The 27833-nt window shown below is 27.7% G+C and overlaps 1 protein-coding gene across 2 annotated transcripts; it reads right to left on the minus strand.

Annotated features, from left to right (window-relative positions):
• Window positions 1–156: 156 nt before the first annotated feature.
• On the minus strand, window positions 157–27618 carry peng (Pumilio and CPL domain-containing protein penguin). 2 transcript variants are annotated; one of them, XM_087163572.1, is made up of 16 exons: window positions 27551–27618; window positions 27030–27109; window positions 20528–21012; window positions 19881–19956; window positions 19163–19256; window positions 19003–19069; window positions 17487–17556; window positions 17300–17404; window positions 16652–16755; window positions 12027–12201; window positions 10685–10819; window positions 8893–9035; window positions 4681–4826; window positions 4455–4607; window positions 1837–1927; window positions 157–339 (listed from the first exon to the last, which is right to left on the minus strand). In XM_087163572.1, exons 2-16 carry the CDS (start codon window positions 27096–27098, stop codon window positions 213–215), a joined length of 2040 nt encoding a protein of 679 aa, XP_087019698.1. In that variant the 5' UTR covers window positions 27099–27109; window positions 27551–27618; the 3' UTR covers window positions 157–212. The 2 variants fall into 2 exon arrangements, with proteins under 2 accessions (XP_087019698.1, XP_087019699.1); XM_087163573.1 differs by having other exon boundaries at window positions 27463–27618.
• Between the last annotated feature and the right edge of the window lie 215 nt (window positions 27619–27833).

Consider the following 27833-nt stretch of genomic DNA (forward strand, 5'->3'; position numbering starts at 1 on the left):
CATAACTATGACGATCAAAGATTTAGAAAATGAAGCCAAGAAAAATAGTGGGATGATAAAATTTTTTAACACTTGTCACCTTTGTTTTTAAGATCACTGGTTCCTTTTCATACTTCCCTCCTCCAGTGAGAAAAAGAGAGACTCAGAAGACCTCGATAACAATAATTAAACCAAATTTTATTAGCTTTTTTTAAAAAATTTATTTATGTATATTAATCTTTAAGTTTTTTTAGGAGAACATTTGCTCCCATGAAATTTTTCTTTTTCAATTGAGCTTTTCGTCCTTCCATTTCTTCTTTTATTTTAGAAGCTACAGCTGGTACATTGGTTTCTATTAAGCTAAAATAGAAAATAAATTTTTCAAGTATTTCATTTGTAAAAACATGATATTACCTTAAAATAACATAGAAATTACAACTAAATATCTAATTCAATAATAAATAAATACAATGTTAATTACTTTTTATTACAATTAAAGATTAAAATGTCAGTACAATCAATCTAAGCACAAATTTATGCTTTCAAATTAAAACTGACAGCTACGAGTGACTAAAATAACTAAAAGTTATAGTATACATGTGATAAACATATATTATAACTTTGAAGAGAAGAATATCAAATTTGGGTAATGAAATAAAAAGTGTAACATGTCTCACATAAGTTCGTTTTTATAAATAAAGAATATATTTAGCATCAAATGACATTGATTATTGACTAAACCAGTATGTGAATCCATTGATTATTGACTACAAGCCAGTATGTGTGTGCCTCACAAGTGCATTACAAACATGTGATGGGTGAAGGCGCCTTTAATTTAAGCTTCCGGAAAATAATTCTTTTTTTTTTTTCACATAATATTTCTTGACAAATAAATAAAAAAAAATCATATTCAAAACAATTTTAAAATATTTCCTGCAATACTGATTTTTATTTTTTTTTATAATAAAAGTTTTTCCGGTACATTTGGAATGCTAACCAGTTCCTGTAAAAATATTGTTAACAGTGATTATACATTTAGTTTGCATAATAAGATTCATAATTTAAAATAAATAAATAAATAATACATAGTGCGGGCGAAAAGTGAAATAAAATTCTTTTTTTTACAACTTTATTTCTATGATAGTTGACTATCCATCACCTCTTTTATGACCTTTTCAATAAATAAAATAACAAAGCAAATATAGAAATACTTATGTGTAATTAGTTGAATAGCTTTAATTTTAAATTGTTTATGCCAATTTCAAATGTGGCTAACATACAAAAATAAACAATTCCATTAAAAATTCCTAGTGTTTGTCTACTTTCTTTATTAAGAACTATATACGAAGCAGATTATCAAGGATTATGAAAAACTGACACAGCTACACAGAAAACCCAAAAAATTTAAGGAACTATAAAGAACTTAATATCGGTAAACTGCTTAAAAAACATTTATAATCAGTTTTATTTATTAAAAAAAGGAATCGCCCAAATAATTCTAATGCTTCCTTTTAATAGTGTTGGTTTTAGTATTTCAATTGGGCTAAGAAAGTTATTGACATAACAGTGTTAAATATTAGTACAATGAAATCAAATAATTCTTATAGGGATCAATAAAAAGGGAAGGATAGATAGGGAGATAAAAGCGTGCTAATTTAAATATTTTTTAAATATTATTATTTTTAAAGCCAATTTTAAACAAAAAATATATGTTATTTTTAAAAAAATTCCCCGATGAAAACATGTAAATGCCACAAACTGCACCATGAAACTGTTTATCTGAGTTATCTAAACTTTTGTATTACAATCACATTCATAAAAAGGGTTATGCAATGTTAAATATAATGAAATAATTACCTGACTAAAAGAAAGGCTCCTCGATTACAATCTATCCAAGTCGCCAAAACACCTTTCGGCACTTTTGAAACTATTGCTTCACCAAAAGTACCTATACGGAAAAGAAAATAATAATTTAAAAGCATAAAATAGTAAACTTTCAAAAATCCTCGATAACAAGTTTTGCGTGCATTTAAAAAAAAAAAAAACTTAATTCAAGCATAATCCAAAACTATAGAGGGTGATCAACAATTATTAATAGCAAACTAAAAAGTAAAATATGTATACCAGGGTCGGATTAAAAAACTTTGTTTTTTAAAAAAATTTATTCTAGTGGTACCTAAGTTTATGTTTTAATGCATTATTCTTTAATCATTTGAACTTATTTTCCATACTACTACATATAAATGATTTAAAAGTATATATGCGACTTCACTTTGTTGAACTCTTTCATGGTGAGGCTTTTAAAATTTTGACAATATTACCCAATATCCAGAAAGCTTTGGTTTTTAAATGTCTACCAATCAACAAAATAATTTTCTAAAAGAGTAGTTGTTAGCATGCTATATATATATATATATCAGTGTTTTCACTACAGCGCAAGAATCTTGCATATTCTTTTCTTTTATCGCATTAAAAAATTATTACTGCGAGAAATTTGCGCATTCTATACATCAATTTCAAAATTCGCGAATTTCAACCTTTTCGAACAACAGAACACAACCGAACCACGGAACCCCTTTCATAACACATTTCTCTGCAACCACGTGTTTACCGTAGGTAAGGTTTTTTTCATGTAAGACGTTCCAATTTTTCATGCACTAATGTAAGATGGACAAATACCTAGTAAAGGCAAAATCATCTATGATGATGCAGCAAGAATATTCAATGCTTTAAAAAATAGAAGACATTAAAAATGTATTATAATAAAAGAAATGATTTTTTTTCAAGCCTATTTGTGTTTTTTTAATTTCTCACCCTGTTTTTGAGAAAGGGTGAGAAATTCTCAGCCAGTTTTTTTCTATGATGAAAACACTGTTATATATATATATATATATATATATATATATATATATATATATATATATATATATATATATATATATATATATATATATATATATATATATATATATATATATATATATATATATATAATTTGTATTGCAACAAAGAACTAAATATGCTTTTAGATAAAGTTGATTCATATTTTTCAGGCTATTCTAAAAAAATCCGAAGATATTATTTCATCTACAAATCTTAGTTTGCTAAATTATATTCGAAGCAAATAAATAAATAAAATAAAATTCATAGCATAATATTTGTTGTATACAGTGACAATATTTGATATTGCCACAATGGACAGTAGTATTTAAGTAACTGAAAAAAAAAAAATGAAAAAAAAAAACATCTGCTAAACATCACTTAATATGCTCAGATTATTGGTTACAAATATGTTAAAAATGAACGATAAATGTTTAAATCAGTAAATAAAAAAATGCTTCACTAGATTTAGATTTAATGTCTTAGAAATAAGTTTCGAAGTGTAAAGTCAGTAATTCAAAATTTAATTCTAGTTCATAAGTGATCAATTCATTTAGAGATGGGTATATAATTAATAGGTTAAGTTTCAAATTTATGTAAACAGGAGTATCAAATTCTCAACCTTTAGAGCAAGGTTGTAAAAATCTAGTTGTTTAATAAGAAATTGATAACATGAGTTGTCACTAATAAATGAAAAAAAAAAAAAAAGAAAAGAATTTTTCATTTTATTTTAGATGTTAATGATAGCAAACTAGTTCATTACAATATTTTAAAATATAATAGTTAAAAAAAATTAGGTTTATTTTTTAAGTTAAGAGTGATGAACTCGCAGAATATTCAATATAATTTTTAATACATTATTATTATTATTTTTTTGAGTAACGAGGGTTTTAGAGAGATACAAAGTTGAAATGAAGTTGCCAAAAAAATTAAAAATGGTCAATAAATATATGATAGATAATAAAAAAAGTTTTTTAATTGAGTGTTAAAAAGAATTACTCAAATGTATGTGATGAAAAAACTGACAAGTCAGTATGCATTTATGATATAATTGGTGCAGGAAAGGCACATAACAATTGAATATTAATAATGAAAATATAATAAGTTGTGATATGATAACTACAAGTGAGCTTTTTCAAAATAAATAGTGGCTACAACAAAATTTAAAATAAAAAGCATGTGTGTTTGATTTTTTCTATCATAAATAGCAATATAATATCATGGAAAAAAATCTTTAGAACATTTCTGTTTTCTATTTAATTGTTCTTCTTCTTTTCTTTCTTCTTCTTTAAATAGCTAAATTTCAGAATCATAATCACAGCAGTAATTGAGAGACACCAACTGTGATAATAATTCAATGCAAGATAAAAGTGGTATAGGATAACCAAAGTGTCGTATGATTTGATGTCAGATAATTAGGGTTCAACTGTATATTAATATGCTTTTAAATCAATATGATCTAAGCTATATAAGCAAATGTCCTACATGCAAAAAGAATAATAAATGAAACATTAACTCTTAAATAAGCATACAACAAAATAAGTTATTATTTCATTTAAACTACACATGAGATTAAATAGAAAAAAAGAACTTACAATTCACAGTAGAATTAGCTTGATCTTGAATTAGAAGTTGCTTCAACATATAGTTAGAACCACCTCTTTCAATTGGGTGAGTATTTTTGTTATCAGATGTGTATGGTTCAACTAAGATATCAGCTATAGATTCAAAAACTTCTTTCTTATCACCTGAAAAATATATTGATTAAAATTTAAATGTTTTCAATGTAAATATTCTTTTTAATAATCAAAAGATGCTTACCTGTAGCATGTTGAAGTACAGTAACAGTGAATAGGCAAAAAGCATTTTTTGTATAAAGTTCTTTCATATTTGACTTGATCATTTTTAAAAGTGGATCAGCAATCATTGCTTTCAATTCAGACTGTCGAGTATCAGCATTTTTTTTACTGCAAAATAATGAAAATAAACAAACATTAAAAACATCTTAAAACAGGATTCAAAATTTTTACTAGTCATTGGCAATCGAATATTTAGGTCTAGAGAATAAGTAATAGAGTTTGACTCTAAGAGTACCATAGTTTGACAAAACAACACATAACAGATTTTGAGGGTTACGAAGTTTGATGCGATTGCTAGATGGTATTTCTGATATTTTTTAAAAATTTTAATTACATTTAATAATATGTGGATGATCTTGAAACCTTACTGGAACTTTATTTTAAGTTAATACGTACTACAGTCAAATCCCGTATTTGCGAAATTCGAAATACCAAAAATTTCAAAGTAACGAATATTTTCCGAATCCCCAAATGTATTTCCATGTGAACAATGTATAAAAAATACCGATATTACGAAATCAATTATCCGATTTAGCGAAGGCGAAAATTAACACCAGGTCTTATTTTCTTTTATGAACAAGACACATTTCTTCAAAAATGCTCTCAGAAATGAAATGTTTTATCACCCTTAAAATACTAATAAGTTTCAAATGTGAAAAACCTGTCAAAAAAAGAAGAATCACTGGAAAGAGACCACCCTGAGTTGACCCTTGCATTGATTCATTCATGTTTTAAGAAGTAAAAATACACATGCTTTTAAAAGAGGGAATTCTATTCAATAGAAAGGGCTTGTCAAGAATGATAGATTAGAAGTGACCACCCTTAGCAGAACAATTCCTTCCTTGAATTACAACAGACTAAATAGGGGGGGGGGAGCTGTTCTAAGAACTCAAGGTGTAAAAGGGGTGTAAACAAGTTTCAGAAAATTACCAGAGTGGTGTGCAACTTCAATAGAAGAAGGTTAGTTAAATCAGTTTGTCTGCTTTCAACATTTGCAAGCATTTTGTTTTCCTTCTTAAGCATAATGAGTGGTCAAAAGTGTAAACAAATTTCCATTAAGCAAAAACTGGAAATTATTTCAGCAGTTGATCATGGGATAAAAAAAGCTGACGTTGCGACTAAGTATGGACTATCCCCATCTACTCTATCTACTTTTTTAAAAAATCGAACGAAGTTGGAACAGTAAGTGCAATCAGCATTGATCGGATCACATAGAAAAAAGATATGACTTTCAAATTTTCAAGATGTAGATGCAGCTGTTTTTGCATGGTTCCAGGATATTCGCTCCCGAAACATTCCAACTTCCGGGCCCCTCATTCGTGAAAAGGCTTTAGAATTTGCAAGAACTTTAGGAAACGAAAATTTTCAAGCAAGTGTTGGTTGGTTGAATCGATTCAAGGAACGTTATGGTATTGTTGCAAAGCAAATTTGTGGTGAAGCTAACTCTGTTGATTTAAAAGCTGTGAATGACTGGAAATCAGAAAAAATATCAGATGCAATTAGGTCTTATGATCCTTCTAATGTTTTCAACTCTGACGAAGCGGGAATTTTTTTCCAGTCGTTACCAAACAAAACCTTGGTGTTTAAAAAGGATAAATGGATTGGAGGCAAAAATTCAAAACTGCGTTTAACTGCTTTGTTTTGCTACAATATATCAGGCACTAAATTCACTACCTTGTGATTATAGATCTAGCCGCAAAGCGTGGATGACGACTGGAATATTTAATGAGTGGTTGGTTAAGTTTGATGAAGATATGAAACGTAAGAAAAGAAAAATTCTGCTTCTTATTGATAATTGTTCACCCCACAATGAGCCACCAAAATTGGAATGTATTCACATCGAATACTTTCCTCCTAATTGTACGTCAATTTTACAACCTCTTGACCAGTGTATAATTAAAGTGGTAAAGGGAAAGTATCGAACACAACTTCTGAGGCGTATGCTTGTGCAAATCGGAAACCAGATGTAAAGATCCGAACCAGATGTAAAGCAAGCAATGGATATGATTGCTGGAGCATGGAAAGACATTAGCCAAAAAGTCATCTGTAATGGATGGAAGAAAGCAAATTTAATTTCAGCAAATGACAATGAAACAGTCGATGAAATTAATGATGTTATCATCGATTTGCAGCCTTTATGGGAACATGTGACAAAAGAAACATCAGTGCCAAACGAAGTCAGTCTTGACGATTTTCTGACTGCAGAAGATGATGCTAGAACATGCGAAGCATTGACAGACAATGATATTGTACGTATGATTCAAGAAAACAAACAAGAATTACTTTCGGACAGCAGCGATGATGAAGAATGTCCAGAAGAAAACAATGTACCTACAGCTTCACAAGCCTTGGCCAATTTGGAAGCTGTAAAGAGATATTTCTGGGCCCAAAAATCTTTTCAGATACTTTGTTTGAACATGTGCATAATTTGGAAATTTTTTTAATTTCTACTGGTTCTAAATCATTTGTTCAGAAAAAAATTACTGATTATGTATCTGCCTAATTAGTAAGTGTTAATAAATTCATTGTTTACATTAGTTTTGTGCGCTGTTTTAATATTACATTGATATTTTCCCAAATCTAGATGAAAAATATAATATCAAAACTGTAAATTGATTTTTCATATGAATAGTAATCCCAATGTAACGAAATAATATCTGTTAATGTTGAAAATTCGTAATATCGGTATAACGAATTTTCATTATTGCGTAGAAATAGCTTCGGTCCCATGGAATTTGCTAAAACGGGACCCGACTGTATTATTACTTTACAATAAATGGTTTTCAATTTTCAGCTTTCATTTTATGGTTTCGGACACTAAAAAGATTTTTATACCATATTTAAAGAAATAGTATTATGGTAAGCAACTTTTAATTCTCTTGCTTTAGAAATTTCAGAATGTTATCACATTAAATTGATATAAAAATAGACGAACAAGATATTGTTTCGTATGAATAATGACAATATATATACATATAGCCACTGTTACTTGTAAAGAGAGTTTCTTCTCTTTCCTTTGCTTTCAAGCTACAGACTTACAAGTTGTTGGGTTGAATGTTGCAACAGCGACAACACAATTTTACATTTACAAGTTTTGAGAGTAAACAAGCATTACCACCCATAGAAGTATGCAACTACTAAGCCCCATAATAACTATTAATCATTAAGGTGCATGTGAATCCTGACATGAAAGAATTTAATCTATGACAAGCAAACAAAGTACTGAGACAAATTTTGATTAATTCAATTAATAGTTTAGGAGCTACCCATAAATTATGTCACACTTTTTTTTCTCGCTATTTTTAACCATCTTCTTTCTTTTGTAACTAAGTGTCACTCTATACATATTACATAAACATATCCTATATAAAGTTATAATTTATTAAAAGTTTCGTGAAACTCTTGCACAAGTTTAGCCGTCTCTGTTATTTATATTTTTTTCAGGCTATTATGAAATATAATAATTTACAAGTATATCCCTTTGATTATCTCTTAGTAAAATACCTTTATCATAAATGGAATCAAATTTTTATAACATTTACACCCTAATGTTATAATTAAATATATTATACAGGGTGCATAGCCAGATTCTTCAACAAAAAATAAGCACCTTTTAAATGCTTTTTAAGCACTATTAAGTACTTCTTAATCCCTTTCCAAAAACAAACAAAAAAATCATAATTAGGATTTGTGCAGTTATAAAAATTATTATTATTTTTTTTTTGTTGTTTAAAGTTTTTAATTTATAAAAATAAAATCAATAAAATTCAAAAACATTTTCAAAAACCTTACACATAATCATGATAAAATAACTAGTTTCTGATAAATATTGAAGAGAAAATTACGCATTTTTTTGCAATTTAGAACAACAATCGACACAGCAAAGAAAAAATATCTTCTGAAAAGATAGAAAATTAAGCACTTTAAAGGCTTTCAAAAAACGTAAATCAAAAATAAGCACCTTTAAGCACTTTTTAAAAACGCTACACACCCTGCTATATAAAAAATATTCTACAGTCAAATTTTTTGAAGAAAAAAAAAGAATCCATTTTTTATAAACTAATAATGTTAAACTATTAACTTTTAACAAATAACATTAAAAAACTAAGTGATTTAAATAAAGTAAACTCTGCTTAGCACTTTTTGGATTTTATATTAAAAAGAGATGTTATACCTAATTTCATTACTGTCACCACCTTTCAAGATTTTGATGACATCAGGATGGAAAAAGTGAGAATCACGGGGACTAAGTAGATAAATTAATACTTTTCTGCCATGAACATTGTCACAGATAGTAACTAAATTTTTGCATAATTCCTAAAGAAAAATAACAGAAAAGATAAATAAGTAACAAATTTAAAGATAAATTATTATGAAACAGTAACAAAAACACCACTAGATTAAAAATAATATCATTTGGAAATCATAACAAGTCTTTTAAAGGAAAAAGAAAGGCAAGATTATGAAGTAAAAAAAAATTCATAACAGAACATAATGTCGAAACAATAAATTGTTAAGCTTAAACCAGTGATGTAATTCTTCATCAAAATTAAGTAGCCTTAAATCCTTAAAAAAAGTATCAGAAACAGAATTTATTTTACATTAATTGAATATTTAAGTTATAATTTATTAGTTTGTAGATTGTTTATATTTCCCACTTTAAACCTGTATATCAATATAAAGTCATCTTAAACTTTTTTTTGGCTATTATTTTCAATGTTTTAAAAGCTATTTAAATTGTACACCAGTTAGCCAACCTAAATAATTAAAATAAAACTGCAAATAGAGCATTTTATTTCCTTTTAATGAAAATTTCCCTTCATCCTTTTAAACTGTTCACTCTTAAGGCATTTTTCTTTATTATAGGTAATCAAGAGTAATTTGTGCTAAATGTTTTTTATGCTTGTTCTTCAGGTTTTAACAGGTACAAACATTTTTAAATTAAACCATTTATTTGTTCTACTATATTTATTATATGACATTATCTTCCATTAGAGAAAATCCTTGTAGATCAATAAATCGTTTAAACTTTTTAAAATATAATTATAATTAATTTAACAAAAATATATTATAGATTAGATAATCAAAATTGTATGGTAATTTATTTGATTTGGTTAACAATATTTGATTAAACAGAATACTGGCTTTACAATTATTCATGTACATTAGTTCCTTTGATAACTGAGTTTCCTTTTCTTTATAAGTAATAATAATAGCCATGTTAAAATACTCCTGTTTTGTTTTTTTAATGAAACTGTGGTGCCTTATAAACAACAAAGAGTACCTAAAACTATCAGGGGTTATGGGATACCCAAGGGACCAGTCTGGTCCCTTCTGTCATTTTAGGTATAGGGTTTTATATAAAAATTTCTATAAGGCTAACACATGAATGATTAAATAGACACTTATTGAATCAAATTATGAAAAGTCAGAAATAATGAACACTTTGATTAAGTTAGTTTTTGAATTACAGAGCAATAAAAAAAGAGGGGCTAAATCGCCCCTTCAGTAAAAGACTTAGAAATTAATAAATATTAAGAAATTACATTAAAGGTCTTACTGAGACAGAAAGAAACCTTAAAAGGTAGATAATTAAACTTTTTGATAATAGAAGAGTGGAAAACCATTCTCTGTATGCACTCTATCAATTCTATGTTAAATGGGGAAAAACAATAAAATAAAAAAAAATCTATGATATTTCCATAATTACAAAAGGACCAAAAGCTTATTACTGGGTATTCTATAAACTGACACAGTAATCATTAAGATATATTATTTTAATACATATTTTGAGCAGTTATATTTCAGATTCTGTTATTACATTTCACCTTGATAAATAGGCTTGTACTAAATTTGTAGATTCAAAGAAGGATTTGTTTTATGGTTAAAAGTAGTTAATACAAATAGAATACAACTGGAACATAAATAATACAAATAGAGTATAATTAATAAAAATAGAAACTTACATGAATGATGTTCCTCTCAACTAACACTGTATCATCAACCACATCAAATATAGCCAACAGAACCATATGACCATGTTCTTCTGTTGCAATTTTGGGAACAAACTTTTTCATGCTTTTAACTATATGTTTTCGATCCTAAATATACAAAACAAAATATACATAAAATTAAGAGCAAAAGTGAAATAAACATAAAAGAATGGCACACCTTCCTATAGCATTTATAAATTAATACTAATATGCAATTTTATACTTTTAAGGATGTCAATAGGAAATTAGGGAAATAAGTGAATAATCGTAAAAATTTGGGTCATAAAATCGCAAAACCTAACTGCATTAAAAAAGAGAGAGAGAGAGAGAGAAATGTGGTGACACATGGCATTTTACCCCTTATGGTGCCACAGCGCAGACTTAAAGATAAAAAGACTATCTTTAAAAAAAAGTTTAAATTTAAAAGGTGACACTTTTAATGGAGAAAAAAGAAATATTTCCGTAAATAATGAACTACGGTCAAATTTTTTTTAGTAACAAAGCTATTCTTTGTTAGTAATTTAGAAGTAAACTGAATTAAATTCCTTTGAAATACTGGAATGCTAACTACAAATTCGTCTGACAAATGCCTAGTAGCAGAATATATGGAGCGAATATCCAATACTATCTTTATAAAGAGGTTATTATTCTACAAAATCCTCATTAATCTAACATACATGTAGTGAAATTTGAAAATTTAAGGTTCTTATGCTATACAATGACACTAAAAAAAAAATTGAATAAATGCTTATACAGTTAAGCCTGTAATCAAGTAACATATAAAAATTCTATACTTTTTGCTGTTTTCTTTCAATTCAGCTGTTTAATTTTTATTCTAAACAAATTTTGAGATATTTCGAAGAAAAAAAAGGGAGTCTCGGCAATTTTCCCTTGTTTGAATTTCTTTTAATAAAATTAAAACTTAAGACAAAAAATACTCTGCAGTGCTCGCTTCTCTGCCGGGCGTTATATATATATATAGATTGAAAATAAAATACTTACAGATTTTAGTAAAATATACAGTAAGATATTTTTTATATGAAGTTCATAGTGGTAACACATAAAATTGCTAGTGCTTAATTTTAGTGCCATAGATTTTGGATAATTTTAGGCAGTAAATAAAAAGTGTACTGCCTAAACACCTAACTTACTTTTAATATCTATGTTTTTTTATTTAGATTGTTATGTGTGTGATTTAAAGATATCACTGAAACTATTAATATTTAAAATGGTAGACAATGAACAAATTTAGGGACAAATGGCACAGCTATACTATAGCTAGATCATACAAGCAAGATAAGAAAAGAAAATTTACCTTTATAGAACCATACCAAACACAATGCATTCCAACAAGAGAGCCATCTTTTGTGTGAAGTATTTCAGGAATTATGTCTCTAAGAGATTCAATAATATCTGACCTTGATGTCGGATCACAATGTTTCATGAACTGCCAGAGGACATGGTGCACAATACTATGCTTTACAACAGTCCTAAAAATGTTACAAAATAAACACTGAAATAACTGTTAATATAAGTTATTATATGCGCATTTTTATATAATATGGGAAATGCAGGGTTTCCACAGAAAAAAACAACAAAGTAATTGCTTTTAGAAGCCTAAACCATGAAAATAGTTGCTGTAAATTACGAGGGTTGCTATTTATATTTCTGGGCTTGGCAACAGTCAGTGTTGCTAGGCGACCGCAGACGATTTTAATCGAAAGTTTGATATTTTTAAACATAAATTCAGCACACGATTTACCATTATAGCTTCATTTGTGTTGTTGACAGTAAATTGAAAAGTTCTTCTCTTTCAAAAAATGGAATTGAATCGTGAACATTTTCGTGCCATTATTTTTCATAACTTTCGACGTGGATTGTCAAGACAAGAGTGCTTCGATGAACTTAATTCTTTATTCAGCGATAAAGCGCCATCCTACAGCACTGTAAAAAATTGGTATAACGAATTTAATCGTCGTCGATGTTCGATCCAGGACGAATCCCATGCAGGTCGCCCAAAATCCGTTGTTATGCCAGAAGAGATCGATGCTGTGCGTGAACGGATAAAGCAAGATCGTCATGTAACATACCGTGAGATAGAGGCGTCTTTGGACATTAGTATGACTAGCATCAATAAAATATTGCATAAACATTTAAGCGTAAAAAAAATTTGTTCGCGTTGGATCCCGCATAATCTGACAAACGCTCGTGTCAATTGGTGCAAGGGAATGTTGGAAAAATACGTTCAAGGTACATCAAAGGCTGTGTATAACATCTACACAGGTGACGAATCATGGATCTATGCATATGAGCCGGAAACAACACAGCAATCAACTGTATGGGTCTTCCAAGACGAGGCAAAACCAACAAAAGTTGTTCGAGGAAGAAGCACATCGAAACAAATGATTGCCTGTTTCTTCGGCATTAACGGTCATGTGGCAACAGTTGTGTTAGAGCAACGCAGGACGGTCAATTCTGAATGGTACACGACCATTTGTTTGCCAGAAGTCATCGGAGAAATTCGAAAAAAGCAGAAGAACAGGAGAATCATTCTTCATCATGACAATGCGAGCTCTCACACATCGACTCAAACAAAGGCATTTCTGACGGAGCGAAAGATCGAACTGATGGGTCATCCGCCGTACAGCCCTGATTTGGCACCCAATGACTTCTTCTTATTACCACAAATCAAAAATAAATTACGTGGACAACGATTTTCGACCCCCGAAGAAGCGGTTGATGCATTCAAAAAGCGTGTTTTGGAGCTACCTCAATCGGACTGGAAAAAGTGCTTTGAAAATTGGTTCAAACACATGCAAAAGTGTATTGATCATCATGGAGAATATTTTGAAAAACAATAAAACCAATTTCAATCCTACATATTTGTTTTTTCATTATTAGGCCAGAAATATAAATAGCAACCCTCGTATTATAATAGTTGCCTAATATGACTAAAATATTATTAAATGACTTAATTAGCATATATCATGATCCACTTAGTCAAGTTGGTGTCAAATATGATAATTTTTATATAACGTTAGTCTTCTAGTTCTAAATTTTTATATCCAAAAAAATTTGTATATTTGCAGAAAATTAAATACTTAACTGGAACTCATTCATAAAAAGACTTCATTAAAAAAAAAAACACTTTTTGAAAAATTTTTTGCCTTTATCAATAATTGATATATACATATATATATTGCGAAAATGATTACTCAAATTCAGAATTCACACACCGTAATATTGTATAAAAAATATAAAAACTGAAATTTTACAAAATGGGCAGAATTACATAGCAATAACTGCTGAAAAGACAATCGAGAAAGAAAATAGAATTACAATTGGATCCATGCAAATTGAACGAATTAAAGAGTAATAAATCAAATTTGCAATTCAAAATTTTCGACATTTTCTACTTTTTAAGAAAAAAAGATTCATCACGTTCAGAAGCTCCAGCGAGTCGCTGATTTTCAACCCAATTAATGCTATGAAAAGCATCGCTCGGAGCACAGAAAAGTCTCCCTTTATTAAAAATAGTTGCCTTCTTTTAAGCATTTTCAGAACAGAAAAAGTTGCTCATACCAAAAATAGCTGCAAATAGTTGTCTGTGGCAACCAATGCAGTAACAGCAGCACTTAATTAGCATCAGACTAGGGCTTAGTCAGGGGTACATTTCCAAATGCAGGCAATCATTATTATTTTGATTCCCCATGAAGGAGATGGCTACCCCGCTCCAAACAATTAAAATGAAAATTAAATCTGAATGCAAAATTCACTTAACTAATTTACACCAAATATGGATTGGTTACCCAACCTATACATATTATAAAATGGTTAAAGGAGTCAAAATATTCCTTTATAAAATTATTCAAATGGTTACAAATTTAGATAAATACTGATCATTGCTAAGTCATGATCAGTCATTGCTACTGCATTGTCTGATCATTGCTAAGACAAGGAAGGAATACAGTTAAACCAAACAATAAAGTAGTTAACTGTTTTTAGCAAGTAATATACAAAATCAAAGAAAAATAATCCTTAATTGGCTGATTATTATTGACATACTGAAAACTATGGTAAATTTTAATGCCTGAAAAATATAGTGGGTGTTCTGCAATGACCTACTTCAATAAACATATTTGGAATGTTTATTGCAGTAGGTCGCTGCAGAACTAATTAGATATTTACAGTTTCATAGGTGGATTGAATGTTTATTGAAGTACAGTACAGAACCCGTTATCCGGAAACCAGAAAACCGGAACGGAATTCAATAAATTTTCCAGCCATTTTTTTAAAAAAATTATTTTTTCCTCATAAGATTTTAGGATTTTTCTTTCCTTTAAAAAAGATGTTTACCTTACAAAATCATTTTGGAAATAATCATTAGTGTATTACTCCATCGTTTTTTTCTTCTTTTTAAGATTATTTCCAAAAAAAATATTTTTTTTAGCAGGGTTTAACAATAAAAAAAAAAAAAAAAAAAAAAAAAAAAACGGCTTTTTGTAGCGATTCTGAAAACCGGAAAAATCAGTTATCCGGAATAGCGATGGCCCCGATCGTTCCGAATAATCGCTTCCCTACTGTAGTATATCTTCTTCAAGTTTGGATATTTAGAATGTATTTCTTGATAATAATGAAGAAAAAAATAGCAGACACACTGTAGATCCAGAAATATTATTAAAGATATTTAAAAGAAGTTTTTTTTGCCATAAATCTCGACTGAGGAAAATAGGAAGTAAACATAAAACCCGGCTGAAATTTTATTTTTCATTGTTAATTCTTCTGTTTGGCCTTTGTGTATTATCTTTTCTGGCATTAATTTTAAGAATTAGTGGATATTTTTTTTTATCTCTTTTTTTTTTAAACAGCTGCTAGTCAGTTATTATTTTTTTTTTCATTTTAAATATTTCTAAGTACCTTAATATCTACTTATCTTTATTTTTCTAAACATTTCTATTAAAAAAGTTTTCTCTTCCCCTTACCACATTATAACAATTAAGTTTTGATTATTTTCAAATAATTTTGATTACTATTCAAGAATATTTTTTTTTAAAAAAAAATATTGTTATTAGGCTGCTGAATATTTGGTATTTGGAAGATTTTTTCGGCTGAATATTTGACCAAATCACTTTTCATTACATTTCTAATTTTCAGCATTAAATTTTTGTATTTTAAATTTTTTTGCTAATTCTCTTTTTATTTACTAATTCTCTTTGCTATTTCTTTTTTATTAATCTTAAATATTTCTAATAGATAACTATTAAACTTTTTTCCTTACCACACACCAATAATACAGCTAAGTTTTTATTAATTTTCAATAATGACTAAACTTATTTATATATAAAAAACAATACTTATTAATGATTTTAAAAAAAAAGAAAAGAAATATTGCTATTCAGTCACTGAATATTTGGTATTCAACTGATCTTTTTGGTCAAATGTTCGGAATTCGGTCAGATCATTATTCGTTACATCCCTATTTTCAGCCCTGCCTTTCAATAGTAGTGATTCATTAGATTTTGAGAGAAATTTATTATTACTCATATATTATACAAGAATTTACTTTCCAATCGGTGATGTTTACCTTTTTGACAAGGATTCTTACAAATATACTTTTAAGAGTTAACATGTACAACAACAAAAAATTTTCTTTCATTAATATTAAGCTTTTTTACTTATTACAAAAAGGAAATATTGTTATTAAATTAATTTCTTATCATGGTTTAAACAAAGCCCACATACTTAGTTAATTCAAATATACATTTGAGTCCCAAAAGCAGGTATAATTACATCAAAAGCACATCTCTTTATTTCATCACTGTAAAGTTGATTTCGAACATAGGTAATGCATTTCAACAAAATTAACTGTGGTTTCTTTACATAAAGAAAAATATCACACCAATCAAATCTAACCATCCAAGGTATTTTCATTTTACTTACTTGTCCAAAACTTTCATCAATTCTTCTTTCATATGTTGTATAATATTTGATTTCTTCTCTGGGTTTGCTTCAAGTAGTTGATCCAGTGAATGGACATCAGTAATCTATAAAAATTGTAAAGAATAATTTCTGAGGTAAACAACAAACAATATAATTTTTTCTTTTTACTATGCTAACAAGGAATTCACCATATATATTTGGGTGTGTGTACATATCTGTATTGGGACTGCTGCATATCTGGATAAGATTAAAATTAGGTAGTAAGAACATTTTATTTGACTCTTTTCCTCAGAAAAAATATACTCACTAAAAATATACTACTACCACTTAATTAATAAGTAAAATACATTTTTTAATTTCATTTTTGCTTTAGCAGATTCTAATGACATAATAAACCACAAAAAGTTATCTTTTGCCATAGAAAATTTAAATTGACCTGCTTTGAACAAAACTATATTTTTTAATTTAATACAATGCTGTTTTTCATAACAACCATCACCCACCATGTAATGAATTAATTATTTTTAGAGAGTACTTATTTTCAGATAACAATGTTTAATATTTTATAATTTTTTATTCTTAATTATTTCTTGCATCATACATTAAGTAAGCAAAAACAAATGTTAATTTCTGAGCTTATATTTTTACCTTGAAAAACTTGTAGTTGGGTCCAAAAAACTCTTGTATCATTTCAAATCTTTGAGGATTAGTAGCACACTCGTTAAAAGCCATTTCAACGACTTCTGATGCTTGCTACAATAACAATAATATAAGTTACAAAGTTTTAGCCTATAATATAATCACAAACTAAATAGTCAAAATAAAAATTACTCACTGAATGCCTAATAAGCTTGACAATTTTTCCATGAAATGCTTTTATAATTGTATCTTTCTGGTTTTTGGAACTAGAAATAAATCAAACAAAATTTGCTAAGTATACATAGAATATTGACCAATTTTGGTAAATGCAAAATATATTGAAACTATGTGCAAAAATTCTTTTATGATATGCACCTTTGAAACAAAAACATAACAAACAGACTATCAAAGAAATCAAGCTGTTTAAACTAGAAGTAGCCAAAATTTAGGAAGAGTCACTTTCAATAGATAGATAATTAACCACTTAAAAATTTTCCTAACATATTACAAATTTAGTAAGTAAAAAAAAATTAATAAAAAAATCATAATTTATTAAAAAAATTTTGTTTTATTAAAATAAGCTACATTAAAACATGTATACTCACAAACTTTTTTTTTCTCTTAAGCAGAGTAAGAAAGTATAAAACTACTATGTCTTATATGAACTTCACAGTAAAAAAAAGAAGCCAAAAACAATATATATATAGATGTATAAAGAAAACTAAAGAGGTATTAAATTATTTTCTTTATCGTTAAATTCGTGAAAACAGTCAGACCTCGATATAAGGTCACCCTAAGGGACATTGCGAAAGTGACCTTTTAACCGATTCATTAGCAGTTCGTAACTAAGCTCGTAAATAGTACACATTAGGATTTCTTAAAAATGGTAATACAAACGAAAACGATCAGCCATGAATTAAATATTTAAGTCAATAAATTTTAAAAGAATTAGTGAAGAATTAAAGAAAGTTAGATTAAAATTTTTTTATTTATTTAAAATAAAGCTGTTTACAAATTTCCTCAAAGTGTACATACATTCATTACATCTTACCTTATTTAAAATAATCATTTATGCAGGTCTGTCTCGTTTTTGGTCTCATTTTTCTAACTATGTTTTATAGATTCCGTAACTTATCAAAATGTTCCTAAGCTCCCTCATGGTTTGTAAAAAATTTTTGACTGACATTTATTGCATTGAAGACTTCCACTTGGGTTACAGCTACAGTCTCAGGACCACTGTCAGTGTCCTCAGTGTCCACAACTTGTGAAACAATTTCAGAAATAGTAGCTTGTTCGTTGGTTGCAACATTTTCCTAGAACTCGAGGAGTAATTGCCTTGTAAGGAAGTTAAATAGGCTTTTGTTAGAAAAGAGCTTCCCTCGCCTCAGATAAAAATGGCCTTATAAGCGATAGCAATTTTTAAAACTTGACCATATATCCGATAATCTGTAACAAAGAATTCCTATTCAGTGAGCCGGGACTTCGGAAATGACCTTATATGCGGATGACCTTATATCGAGGTCTGACTGTATAACAAATATTAATTTCATACTAAATCACACTTCAGATAAAAACAACACAATAATTAAAATAAGCAAATCATTGCTCAATTACTTATAATAGGTAAAGATTTTCATATTATACAATTATCTGCTAACAATATTGCCAGTAGATAAATATTTATTTTCTGGAAATAAAGAGCAACATCTTACCCATGTCTCAGGACATTAATTAGCAGAAATTTCCCATACTTAGACTTAGCCAATGGAAGGAAATCATCTGTCAAATAATAAATAAAATCAAGTTGAGCACAAAGTTTTATGAGCAACAGAAAATTTAACATGCAACAAATAAAAAAATCACAGTTTCTACCTTTAAGCTCATCGAGAAGCAAAGCACGATGAGTATCAGCTCCCAGTTTAAAAACACTCTCTAGAACACGGACAGTGTCATGAGCAAATGTGAACTGCAAAAACGAAAAGTATACTCAATAATTTTATAGAAAGATTAAATTAACTTAAAAATATCAAATGTAATATAACGTTCCATTAATATTAAAAAATCAAAAACTTTACTGTTTGTTACATTGTAGTTCTCAACCTATAACCAGTGTTAAATTTGAATAATCAATTCACACATAATTTGTTTTTCAATTCACACAAAATTTAATTTTATAGCCTTCAAATTTTAAACTGCACTCATAAAACAAGGGATGTTCTTAATCAACCTTGGGACAAATTTACCTTTACGGAGAACTTTTTAAATTAATTCAACTTGCATTCCATAAATTAGAAAATCATAAAATTCTTCCGAAGTTAGTCAAGCGGCAAACATCCCCATAATGCATGATCCACCATTCGAAGTAGGATAGTTTACAATAGCAATGCAGTCAATGTGAGCTGAAAACACCATATGAATTATGAAAAAACCAGCCCCAACACCAAGAACTTGGGTTTCTTCGTTAGAGTGCAAGTGCTCCATAATATAAATATGTTTTGCTTGTTTAGATAATTTTTATTTTCTGAATTAATAAAATCAAAAAACATGATAGAAGAACTAGTATTTAATAATCTTAAAATGAATGTTATACCTCTTTTACACGTCCCTTTAAAAGACCACAAACTTGCTTTAAAAGCTGGCCTTTTTTTTCTTCCTTGAGGTCTTGCCTAAAAAATAAACACATGTATCAGATTTAACTGCTCTTACATATCAAATTAAAATAAAATAATATAAATAGCACAACAATCTCAATGGTCTATGACATTTGTATATATTTTAATATACAGTAACATTCCATTCAATACAACTGTATAATAAATTTATACTTATTAGGGTTTAATCAAATCATAATCTTGGAATAATAAACACACAAAAAAATATATTAAACTGCAAATTCAGATATGATTTGGAATATTACTTTTTCCATACAAAACGAAATGCTAATGTGAGTAGACACGAATCCATACACACTACAAATGCCTGAAACAGGCAAGAACTTTTTACACTGTACGTGGAATGAACTTGATTATGATTACAAATTACATGTATAAGTTTTTGACAAGTTTATTTAAAAATATTAATAATTTGTTATAAGCCAATAAGCCAGTTATTTCTTTAAATTTTTTTAAAAATTAATAAAAGAAAAACTGTATGAGGAGTGAATATGATTACTAAAAACATATTTAGAAAATAGAATTAGCAATAATAATTATTTTACTTAATTTACATGTTACGTACCTCCGAAGCTCTTCCCAGCATGTCTTCAATGTTTTTACGACTTCAAATAATTCTTCTTTACCCTTTCCTTTAAATTTTAATTTTTTTCTATCGGCCTTGGTTAATGGTACTTGACTTTTAGCTGTTTTTTGACTTTCTTTGTTTTCTGTTGATTCTTTTGGAGATTTAGAAGTCTTGTCTAAATGAAGCATTTTCCATTCCTTTCTAGTCAAATTGTCAGGTTTCTTTTTCTTCTCAGAAATTTTTTTTTTAGTGTTTGTTTTTACATTTTCTAGCTGTTTTTCTTTCGTTGAATCTCTGGCACTGTTAGGAATTTTTTGCTTTTTGTTGGAACTGAAAGCATTTGGTTCATTTTTCCTTTTTAAAATTTTTTTATTATTTTGAGCAAGATGAACCTCTTGAACATTTTCCTGAAAAGAAACTCGTTTTTTAGGAGTTTCTTCTCTATCTTGGCCCTCAGTTTTCACTTTCTTCTTAAAAATCTTCTAAAAAAGGAAAGAAAGAAAACTATAAGCATACAATTCAAAAAGAGAGAAACTAAAGAAAATTTTAAAAAGTATAAACATTTCACAAAAAAAAAACTTCTCAAAAACATGTCAAGTGACCTCGCTTATGTGCAATAGAGCGTCAAATAAGCCAAAAAATCATAGACAAAATGTAAAAATAAAGTTAGTATGCATGACCATGAAACCACCTATATAATAATTATTTAAAAAAAACGCGTCAAAATAATTGTTTTATTCTGGGGGAAACTATCTAAAAAAGAATTTTAAAAAATATTTCCCATTTCTATACAAACACCAAAAGGAAAAAACAATTCTGTGAATATCATGTATCATATTATATAGCTGGTTTACTTAGGTACAGGTATTTGCTTAGTTGAAGGTAATTAAAATCTCTGATTATTCTAATATAATTATTTTCCAATTTTGTCTACGATGGAATATGAGCTGTTTTTTTTTATTTCTATTTGCCCACGGTAAGTGTAACTGATATATGCAGCTTGACTTAAAACAAAGCGCAAACTAAACTCCATATCAAATCTTTTTACATTAGTTACACAATTTCATTAAAGAGTAAGAGTATAACCAATAGTATATAAGCTTAAAAAGTTGTAAGTGTATGCAAATCACAAATTAGTGACAAGTATAACTTTGAAAATCACACACCTATATAAATGCTAATATTAATTAGATAGATGAAGAGGTAGAGAATTTATTGTCTGCTCAATATCACAGATCATTAGTAGTAGTCTTTTTTTTTTTCTAAAAAAAAATATATATATATATATATATAATAATAATTCTTTTTTCTGCTTATTTTATTTCTTTTGCATTTTAATTTTTAACATTTAAATTTATTTTATATCACTCAAAATATTGCAGGCTATAAAGGTGTTAAAGTTAAGCATTTAGCAAAAATAACATGGTTAAAAATTTAAAACATTTATTTTTTCTGTATACCTTTAAAATGGAGATTTATACCATACTGTTTTAAATTGGATCGTGCTTTTGGTATAAAAAGAATCAGAAACTTTAAAGAACTGGATCATGAGGAACTGTAGTTTTTAAAATCTAGAATAATCACCATGATAAAATCAACAGAGTTAAAAAACTTTAAGACATGAAGGAGATGAAAAGTATAGTTAACTGAATGACTAAAAATTACCATTTAGATATAGAATTTTAAACAAAATTTAAACTATATTGAACAATAAAAGTTTTTTAATTTATGTAATTGCATTTAACATTTTCAGAACATATTTTTTTGGGGATGAAAAAAAAAATCCTAGTTCTTCAAAATAATTTTATCAGGAAACTCTTAATACAATCACAAATCATCTTAAGCACTTAGAAATAAATATGTATCACTTTTGATTTTTAGTTGTTAGACAGTAAAATTAAAATAAAAGTTAATTACTAATTTTAGAAGTACACAATTTAATCAACAAGGATCATACAGGCACTTTTTTATCCCCTGTGATAACACAAAAAAAAGTGTCTTTTTCATGGTAATTTATTAGTTTTAGACTATCACTAAAATTTTAACTAAATGTATTCACTTTTGACTTAAAACAAAATTCATATTGAATTAAATATTTGAAAAATGATATAAATATACTAGAAATTTAAGGCATTGCAAGGAGTCAAGCTATATTAAGAAACAGTTTTTTTCTAATATTTTTTTTATAAAAAAAAAAACAAATTTATTTAAAATCCACACATAAATGAACAAAATTAAAGTACCAGTAACAGACTGGAAACAACCTTGAAGGAAAAGGAAAAAAAAAAAAAAAAAAAGTAACGGGTTAGTAGTATAAACCTCAAATTCCAAACAGAAAAACTATTTTCTCAAAAATCAACAACTCTCTGACGTTCCATCAAAATCTCTTGCTTTTAATTTATCTCTTTATATGTTTTGTTTCTTTCAGGGTTGGGTTTTTGACATCAAAAAGTGGTTCTTGACATGACAAGGGTATAATACTGGTTTAAACCGTCAAAAACTGAAGTTTGCCAAGAAAATATATAAACTTCAAAACTACCAACAGTTGGCATGCATTATATTGAAATTTAATTATACTATAGGTAATCAGCAGGTTTTAAAATATTTTTTAATTAAAATTAAAGTAAAATAACAGATTTAAAATCTCAGAAATTTGTATTCAAATGCATGTGCAGAAAAATTTTGCACAAAAATTGTTTAAATATTTATATTTTGAAAAAAAAAATTTTTTTTTTGATACTTAAGAAAATTAAAAGTTTATTATTATGCATTTTTGACATATAAGGAATATATAACTAATATTTATAAGGAACTTACAAGTTATGTTGTATAAATACAAACTTGATACAAGTGTATAAAAATTTTTTTTTAATGTTATACCGATTATCTTTATTATCCAGTATGTTAATTTGAATTTAAAAGTAGTTATATTTGTGAATAATGATAAATATAATTCATATTGTTTATTATATTTATTTATAATTATTACACTTATTATTTTAAAACAATTTTCTCCACTTGTATTAAGAATACAAATGCATATCTTGAAAGCAAGAAAAAATTATTCAACAGCTGAATATTTAGATATTCAACAAAACTATATAGTATTCAGCAAAATGAAATTCACAAGTATTTGGATAAACTAAATTTTCAGCATAGTAAATGAATAGGCTGAATATACTGTAAATCGACACTAACTACTCTGTGTATTTAACAGAAAGCACTTAAATTTGTATTGTCTTATGTTAAAAAGATTATTAAGAAGATTTAAAAGAATATTAAAGAGATTTTTCTTTAAAAGATGTCTAATGTACAAAACTGCTAATGTTTATCTTTAAAAATGTCTAATTTTTAGTATAATCTATACTATACATTAAATTTGGTTATAAATAAATTTCTTAATAATATTGCTGCAGATTTTCAATAACACATGAAAATGAATACATAATATTACAAAAGATGTGAGCTTTCAAAAGTACAAGATTTTGGTTACAATTCAAAATATAAGTATTTCTTCAAAATTTTAAATTTATTTTTTCTAGAACATATTTAGAAACACTATCCTTTATAAAAAATATATAAATTTTATGTATTAATTAAATTTCACATATGAATATAGGTTTTTGACATTTTCGACAGTGAGGTTTTTGACGTGACGGTTTAAACCGTCAAAAACTGTCACGTGTCAAAAACCTGCCAACCCTGGTTTCTTTTATTTGTGCTTTAATTATTCAGATATTTTTTAATATTTTGAAACTTAAATAGCATAATGGAAAATGAGATTATGAGAAAATTTAACAACTGTTTGGTGAAAAATGCTATTTATGGCCAGCAAATACCATATACTTTAGAAATAAGGGTCCTCAGGACCTATGACTTTAAGAATTTGGACTTTAAGAATTTTTTAAGAATTTTACTAAAAGTGGATATAAATTATCTACATATTTGTCTATTCAATTATATTCACATTCACAATCATTGTATCTATTGATAAATAAAACAAAGATACAATGGCGACACAATATGCTTCTACCGATGAGTCCCCAAAAAACGAGCCCACACCAGCAACTGCGACGTCCTACCTCAGCTAGACTCGACATCTGCCGTCATCTCCCTCGAGGATCCCTAACTTATTACTTTACAATTAGAAATAGATAATTTCAGACAATGTGAAACTATTATAGAATATTGTCAATTGACATTTAAGACAGATGGAAGCTAATTGACACATAACTAATTTTTCAAGTCCCTTTTATGATTTTTGGCATATTTGATGCCTTCTAGCACATAAGCAAAATCACTGATGACGCATGTTTGGTGATGATGGTGTAACTTAAAAAGATAGCTTAATGAAACAAATAACAAATTGGTAGACAATTTTCAATTATTTTTAAAGCAAGAAGAAAGCTGTTATTTGCATTAAAGGATAAAAGAAAAGAATTCTGGCATCACAAATAAAGTATTGCTTATCATTAAATAACCATTGCCTTCATCTTGCCAATCACCAATTTAATTGAAAATACGTTTTAAAGGGAAATTTTTCTTTAAAAAAAAAAATTTTAAAAAATTTTTTGAATATGTTGTAAAAATATTTTGCTTCAACTAATTCATTAAAAACTAAACATGAACTATGAGTAATATACTTTAGACACAATGAAATGTAATTACTGCAAAAAGTAAATATTAACTTTAAGTAATCAAAGTTTCTACATAAATTGCACAAAAAAAGAGGGAACAGTCTAAAGATGGTAAATTGTTGAGCAATAGCAAAATATGAGGATTCATCCATTAAAAATAGCAGACTATGATACAGTGATGTAAGGGGTGAGAGAGATAGGAGCTTTTTTTATATTTCTCAAACATAGAATGTTTTCATGCCATCAAATCAATGGAAGTAGAGTAAAACCATACTTGACAGACAATGAAGACTTTGACTATCATTTCAGTATATCCCTTGCTACATGACAAACAATAGAATTTCTAATTTTTTTTTTTTTTTTAAATAATATTTATTACTCCTGTTAACTTCAACAAAAATTTCAAAATATTTATGAAAGTTTTTAATAACTAAAGACATTTGAGGACACTTTCTTAATTTAAAAAAAAAAAAAATTAAGAACTTAAGGAAAACTTTGAGCCCTGCAAGTATCAAGCTTTTCAAAAAAACCATGTGGAAATAAGCATCAACAGCTGCGAATATAATCAGAGCTCATTCTAGATAGAGTAAACAGGGTGCAGTATCCTGCTGCCTTTTTAGTCAAAAGAATTGACCCTGTTGCGCCTGAAGTAAATTAGTGTCCTGATGTAATAGACTCCATATCCTCTTTGCCCTTTTCTTTCCTTAACCCTTCTTTATTTTTTCCCCAAACTCTACAATGGATTTCTTAAACTTTTGTTATTTTTAACTCTTTTTATTTAGTTTGTCATTGCTGTCAATACACAGATTTATATGCAGAAGAAAAAATAGCCATCACACCCCCTTGTTGCACATTTTTTTGAAAGTTTGCAGTTACTTCCACTTTCATTAAATCATAATTATTATTAATCATATTAATTATTAAATCACAACTACAGAAACTCAAAAACATACATTTATTATTTTATTAATCTATACATGCATTTTAAATAAATTACTAAGCTAATTAGCTCATTAACTCGATATGTATATTAAATTATTAATAAATATTAGTAATTGATATGATTGCTTTGCTACTTATAGTAAAGTAAAAAGAAAAAAATTCTTTTACTAATTGACAATGTTATTTAATAGAACGTGCAAAGCCCATAGAAAGAAATTACTGCCTTTTTAGAATAATAATGCCCTTTTTTTAAACTTTTGCACCTTGCCCTTTTTTTTTCTTGCCTAGAATGAGCTCTGAATACAATAATTGAAAAAAAAAAACTTTGCGTTGACGAAGAAATTGGCACAAATATTGCAAGGCAAAAGGTATAATAAAAATATGTGATTTGAAACTCATAAATCACTATAATGTCGTATTAAAAATATTGAGATTTTAAAAGCCACCTCCATCACCCTTCAACAAATGAAAATAAATAAGTCAAATGTCACTCAAATTAAGGATATGGATACTAACAATTTTCATTTGAATAATATGGTATTAAAAAAGTACAAAGACTTGTGATGGAATCTGTGTAATTCAAATGCTTTTAAAAGCAATGACTTGCACCATTCATAATTTACACCTCAATAAATTTTTGAAAAAGTAAAAAAATTAAAGGATCTTTTTTCATTAAGATCAATCAAAACTATGAGCCGCACTTCAATAATTGGTGGAACTGCATGTTTAATGCAGGTTATGCTCCTTTCCTGATAGAGCAATAAGTAAATAATAAAATAAAAAATTTTAATGGTATAAAATAAATCAGAATATTGCATCTGTATATGTGCAAAAATTCAAAACACAATAGAAAAAAAGTAATGATACATTTTTCGTAACTTTTAGGTCCAATAAATTTTTTACATAAGAATAACAATTACCTGCTTCTTTTCATTAATCCCAGCGCTCTTCCATAACTTAAGTGGCTTTGGCTTTCCATTTTGATTCATTTTAAAGTTAGCTGTGAATAAATAAGTAAAAAAATGAGAATGAGTCAAAACTTACAAGGCATATTTGAGCATATAAAAAATAAAATAAACTTATGAGGGGGAAATACAGTTAACTCCACTATAATGAGCCTAGGATTTAGGAAACACAAGGTTATAGTAAACTTTTTTAGTGGTTCCTTCTGAACTCTCATTCATTTAGCTAACGTTATTTTATACGCTTGTATTAGACGCTGAATATTGGAGGTTAATTAATAAAATTTAAATTTGTCCAAAAATTGGTGCAAACTTAAGTTTTAAACACAATAAATTACACATAAGTTAAACAATGATGATAAAATAAATCAATTAATTTTACGGATCATACCAATCTAAAAAATAGTCACATTTCAAAATGAAGAGGCTCTGTTAAATTTTTAATCAAATCTTCAGAGATTTAAAAAAAAAATACCGACCTGTATTAACTATTTATATTTGAAGCCAATTTGTTGCACGTTTTCAGCCTATTTGTTGTTTACACACTGAATCGTCAAACAAAATCAAAGTTGAAGTTGCTACGCTTAAACCTAATATTCTAATGAAAGCATGTTTCAAAGTTCAGCAACGTTCTCTGGAGAAGGCAATCTGATTGGCCAATAAAGACGTGACACACAGCTAATTTTATGAAGCATTCGCGCTGTATGCGCAAACAAATTTCCCAATTTTCTTCACGGTTTACTTCTTTTTATCTTTTCTTGT

The sequence above is a fragment of the Parasteatoda tepidariorum genome, chromosome 5 (genome assembly GCF_982258835.1).
Source record: "Parasteatoda tepidariorum strain Cologne lab strain chromosome 5, Ptep-v5.0, whole genome shotgun sequence".
Taxonomy (NCBI): domain Eukaryota; kingdom Metazoa; phylum Arthropoda; class Arachnida; order Araneae; family Theridiidae; genus Parasteatoda; species Parasteatoda tepidariorum.